Raw genomic sequence first — 5,768 nt, 5'->3', positions numbered from 1 at the left:
CATGTATGTATGTATGTATATATATCTCCAACCATTGCATGGCGATTGCAGTATTTTCTGTGTTCACACCATTTTCTTGCAGCTCTTGTGTGGCAGGGAGGAGTTTTTCTCCTCCACAGCTGTGGACCATCTTTTTAATTAGCCACCTGATGTAGTTAAGGTCCAAGACTGCCAGAGGATGACACAAACATTGTCTACTGAATGTTATTCAGTTGCCAAGGTTTTCCAGCTTCTACAGTCTGCATTTGGCATCATTCAGTCTGACTTATTCCATCTCAAACTGGTGCTAAATGCTTAAAGAGATGTTTTCAAAAAGGAAGTCGGTGCCAACAACTCTTCCTCTTATCCCATTCATGCATGGTGTTCCTATTGAGTTTGTAGACTCTTACAAATACTTGGGAATTTTGGTTGATGCACATCTCTCTTTTAAACCACATAACAAAAACTTGATAAAGAAACAGAAATAATAACTGGGTTTCTTTTTCAGAAATAGATCTTGCTTGAATGCCAGAAAACACCTTGGAACTGTTTCCTTCCTACCAGCCATTGACTATGGTGACATTATTTACATGAATGCCCCTGCCAGCTCCTTGCAGATGTTGGATGCTATCTACCATGGTGCGCTAAGATTTATAACTGGTTGCAACTACTGTACCTGTCACTGCACTCATTGGTCAGTTGGTCATCTTTATCTATACATAGCTCTCACACTGGTTCATTTTCATCTAATCACTCCTTTGGACCTCCCCCACTTTTACTCTGAAACATTAGTTCAGGCGGCGCAGTTTCTCTTTCTTCGTGAACTAATCCATTCCACTTAATTAATAGGAGAATACTCGAGTCACTAAAACTCCACTCCAGGTTTTCCTGGTTACCTCCAACTCTAACACAGAGCAGAAACTGTGCAGGCAGCAGCTGCTGAGTCTCCTGCCTCGGCAGAAAATGCGCACAGGTGGAGGAGAAGGAGACACCTCTGTGTTGCTCGCTCGCCAGTTTAGCAAGCTTAGTGCGGGCAGTTGTTGACTGGGGGGTTGATCATAAACATATATTCATGTTAGGAGGCTGCTTGAGAGGAGCGCTACGTTTGTAGCATGTTAGCTTAGCAGTAACTGTGACGCTGTAAGACGATGCAGGTGTAAGAGGCGCTGTGTGTTCAGGTGCATTCAAGTTGAAATGTCTTTAAAACCCCACACCTTATTGTCCTCAAACTTTGTGAAAAACATAATTTAGATGAGTAGTTTTGAACACAAGTAAAAATGTCTAGTGGTGATGTTTTTTTAAATTTCTCTATAAACACAAATGGTGCCGACCTGACGCTCTGTTTTAAAGTGTATTAAAGTTACAATGTCTTTTAAACCCACAGCTGAATTTACACAAACTTGATGAGAAACATGCTTTAAATGTGTGGAATTAAATGTAATCTAGGTGAAATGTTGCTTTTTTGTACACTAGTATACACTTTTTTTTACGCGCGCACACACACATACCCACATCAGTGTGTCCCCCCCACATTACGGATGCTTCTGATGCCCTTGCTCACCAGACATCATTATCTGCTGTGATCCCTCAGTGCAGACTGAACACAGCAAAAGGTATTTTTCTACTCTGCTCTCGTAACCTGGAACCCCTTGCAACAGGAACTGAAGCTGCCCAACTTGGTTTCTTTAGGGGATTTCAAACATTTGATAAGGTCAATAGAAATAGCCAAACCAATATGTTTTTTAATTTACCTTGTTTTATGGCACCTTGATTTATTGTTTTATAACACTACTTTTATTTTAATTGCATTTTACTGTAGCTTATTGTTGTCTGTACCTTACATGTTGTCTGTCTAAAACAGCTCTCGCTTGTAAATGAGTCCTCGTGACTCAGTGAGACTAACCTGTATAAATAAAGGTTGAATGAATTAAAAAAATGACATACCAGTGGAGATTTGGAAATAGGTGTGAGTGAGAGAGTGAATGGTTGTTTGTCTCGTTTGTCTCTATGTGGCCCTGTGATGGATTTGTGACACACACACACACACACCAATCAACAACTGCTGGCACTAACATAGCGCTAAACTAGCGTGCAACACAGAGGTGTCTCCCCCTCCTCCCCACCGAGGGCCTTGCCAAGGCAAGTGACCTTGGGGAAACAATGCATGTGCTGTGGTGTGTTGTTGTAGGTAACCCTGAGTGGACTAGTTGAGTATTGTCCTGTTAATGAAGCGGAATAGATTTGTTTACGAAGAAATAGAAGCTGCACTGGATAAACAAATATTTCATGTAAAATGTGTGTGTGTGTGTGTATGGTGGTGGGGGGGATGGCAAATTAATATTTTTTAAATGTGAGTGGGACACATCCCCTTCAAATATAATTGATGCAATGACTATTATTTCAATACAGGTGGAAATCTACTGGTAAGTGGTGTTAAACTAATGATGTCAAACAAAGCTCAAAGAGGGTGTTTGAACACTAACTTTAGACCCTTTTTTTGCCTTGAGGTTTAAACTAATCAAATGAAAGAAACACACTATGATTGCTTTATCCTCAACATTGAATGTAATCACACTGTTACATGAATGAAATCCAGTGGTCAACTGTTATTAGATAAACTCAATCACATGTTGTCACATCAAGTTATATGTTCTGGAAGTATCCTGATATATGCTCAATAATCCAGGTAGAAAAAAAAAAAAAAAAGTTCAATCTGGTCCTCTGGACATTCAAAAAAACAAAAAACAAAACAAAGCAAAAAAAATTTAATATGTTTCGTCTTTCATCCGAAAGACTTCCTCATTCTGAGGTGCTGTTTTCAGCTCAGTCTCAAATGTTCTGGAAGTAGTTGACAACTGAAAGAAAACGTGGTTAATGCAGCAATTTCAGAGTATGAATATTGAAAACCAGAAGAATTATTGTTTTAACCGAATATATATATATATATATACAGGTATATATATATTCTGTTAGTGTTGACGAGACCAAAACAGATTTGGATTGACCAATCATTGCTACACAATGATATCTTGCTTCTCGACGTTCTCTATATTAATTTATTTGACATTCTCACGCACCACGATGCGAAGAATCAAAGTACAGGAGCTGAGAGCTGAGCTGAAGATCAGTCGGCTTCTCTCTTCGGTGCAGTCCAGTCCAAACCATGCTGGTCTACGTAGTTCTGCTGTGGTTCTGCGTTTGCTTCATCCTCCTTCAGCTTAAACCTCGGAGACCCCAAAACTTCCCACCAGGACCCCTCGCCCTGCCGATACTGGGTAACCTTTTGCACCTAGCGTCAGAGAATCCCTTAAAAGACTTGGAGAAGGTAAAAAGAGTGCTGCAACAAATGCTGCTGATTTTTACTTTAAATTTTAAATTAGCAATAACAGAAGGGTTAAATGCTGTACTGTTTTTAACATTATGATTGTTGACAAAACCTGAAGTCACTGCCTGACATTTTGAACTTTACCCATCAAGTATTTACAGCTCAGACAGCTGATTTTATTGTTTAGTGTTGATGAGTCAGTATTCTTAAAAAAATATAAAAATAAAATAAAAATGTTCAGCTGTGCATATATAAGTCATGCTGTTCATTACTTGACATAAATGCAAAACAATGTTTTATGGTTGCATAAAATAATGTCTCCACAACAGTTGCTAATCTTTTTATATCAAAAATGGTTAAATTCTCTGCACCTCAGATAAATAATCTTAACTTGCTTCTTATATATATGAATGTTTCTGTTCAGTGCCCTGAGATGATCTCTGTTGTGACTTGGCACTATTTAAATAAACTGAATTGAATTAAATTGTTTTGTGCTCTGTTAATATTCTTTCTTCTACCCCTTTTTGTGTTCCTTTTGGCTTTTTCTGCTAATCGAGTCATTTTACACTCCTTTCAGCAACATTTTAAGCTTATTTCTTTTACCTTTTCTTTGCAACGTTCAGCTTTTTTAATCTATTTTCAAATACGGTTTGGATCATTTCAGCTTTCCTGTGCTTTTTTCAGCTGCTTCTTTCTACTTTTCAGCTGTTGTGTTTCAAGTCAACTTAAGCTTTTTCGGCAGCTTTCAGCTAAATCCTTCAGCTAAAGCATTCACTAAATTTTTCACATGAAATGCAGATTCTCTGGTTACATATAGTTCTGGAAATGTTTGGATAGTAAAATGTACTTATATGTAAATCTTTCTGTTTTTGAAGATTTCTTCAAGTCTGAAAGTGAACAACATAAAAAAATGAGTTTCTCGTTGATTCTTTGCTGGATGCTTTCCTATCAGAAGCCTTCTTGAGGGTTCTGTTCAGTGTCGTAGCTGTTCCTAAGACTGTGCTCTTCTGGACAAAGATCTCTGAGGTTGTTCCTGGGATCTGTTGGAGCTACGGGGATCCAGCTGATCCCAGGTTTCAGCTTCTTGTGTTTCTCTTTTTGATGTTACAATTGCTTGGAATCTCTACATCTGTGGTTTAATACAGTTCGTAAAACTCCACAATGGTTTGCTACAGGACCCATGAGTGCCAAAGTATCTTAGCCCTGTAAGGACTGGAGGACATCACAGAGACTAACCATGGCAGCACTTTAAAAAAAAAAGTATATAATTTGAACTTTTTGTTTCCTTGCAGCTGAGACAGTCTTATGGATATGTCTACAGTCTGTTCATTGGGTCCAAACCTGCTGTGGTCATCAATGGATTCAAGACCATGAAAGAGGCAATGGCGGTCAAGGCCATAGACTTTGCTGGACGACCCCAAGACCTTTTTATCAACGACCTAACGCAGAGTAAAGGTATGTATCTCAAATCAACTGCACGGTGGAGCAGCAGGTTGGAAGTTACCTCTCTGCAAGAAGATCCTTGTTTTGGCTCTTGACTGGTCTTTCCTGCATGCACATGTTGGTTTATTCCAGGTACTTTGGTTTTCTCCTGCAGTCCTAAAACATACAGGTGAGGTTAGCGGGTGCCTTAAATCATCCCAAGACTTGAGTGTGTGTGAATGGTTGTTTGTATCTGTGATGGACTGCTGGTTTGTCCTGAAACAGACACCAGTTCCTTAAAACTCTTCAGGAATCAAGATACTATAAAACGGATGGAGAGATGTCCGTTTGTGTCTCTCTAAAAAAAAACTATGTGCTGTAATTTCTAAAAATATATATATACCAAATGCAGTTTTCTGATTCAGGGATGATTTCAAATGTTAAAATGTGAAGTTTTACTCGTCCTGATTCCTTTTAAAATCCTTCATTTAACTGCAAAAAATGTCATTAGAATTTTTATAATTGTGTGTGTTTGTTGTAAAATATTTACAACAAATTGATTCTTTTCTTGTGTCAGTTCACTGGATCTTTGGTCTTGGTTCTGTACATCCATGGACACTGAGCAGAAGGTTTTGTCTTCTTGTTTTAGGGATGATTCTGGCCGATTACGGCTCCTTTTGGAGGGACCATCGTCGTTTCGTGCTGAAGACTCTGAAAAACTTTGGTCTGGGAAAGAAATCCATGGAAGAGAGAATCCATGAAGAGATCAAATTCACCATTAAAACCCTGGAAAAAAGCATTGGTACATCATCCATACACTGATGTTAACTAAACCTATTATTCTGCAGTTGATGTGATGTTCTCGTCTTTCTGTCACGTTGTTTCCAGGAAAAACGCTGAGTCCTCAGGTGATGTTTCACTTAGCAGCCTCCAACATCATCTGTAAGGTTCTGTTTGGGACTCGTTATGAGTACGATGACAAGACGATCAAAAATATTGTTCAGTGCATCAGGAAACTGGCTAAAATAATCAATGGACCATG

At 38.7% G+C, this 5,768-nt stretch overlaps 1 protein-coding gene across 1 annotated transcript in view; it reads left to right on the top strand.

The window, feature by feature from the left end:
- LOC119415959 (cytochrome P450 2F2) overlaps window positions 1-5,768 on the top strand; it is a 7,946-nt gene that overhangs the window by 2,054 nt on the left and 124 nt on the right. The window contains exons 4-6 of the mRNA XM_037683129.1: window positions 4,597-4,759; window positions 5,376-5,528; window positions 5,615-5,745. Coding sequence (XP_037539057.1) covers window positions 4,597-4,759; window positions 5,376-5,528; window positions 5,615-5,745 — 447 coding nt within the window. The remainder of the gene's footprint in view (window positions 1-4,596; window positions 4,760-5,375; window positions 5,529-5,614; window positions 5,746-5,768) is intronic.

Source organism: Nematolebias whitei, chromosome 10 (genome assembly GCF_014905685.2).
Source record: "Nematolebias whitei isolate Nwh7 chromosome 10, NemWhi1, whole genome shotgun sequence".
Classification (NCBI taxonomy): Eukaryota; Metazoa; Chordata; class Actinopteri; order Cyprinodontiformes; family Rivulidae; genus Nematolebias; species Nematolebias whitei.
This window is presented reverse-complemented; position numbering and strand designations above follow the sequence as displayed.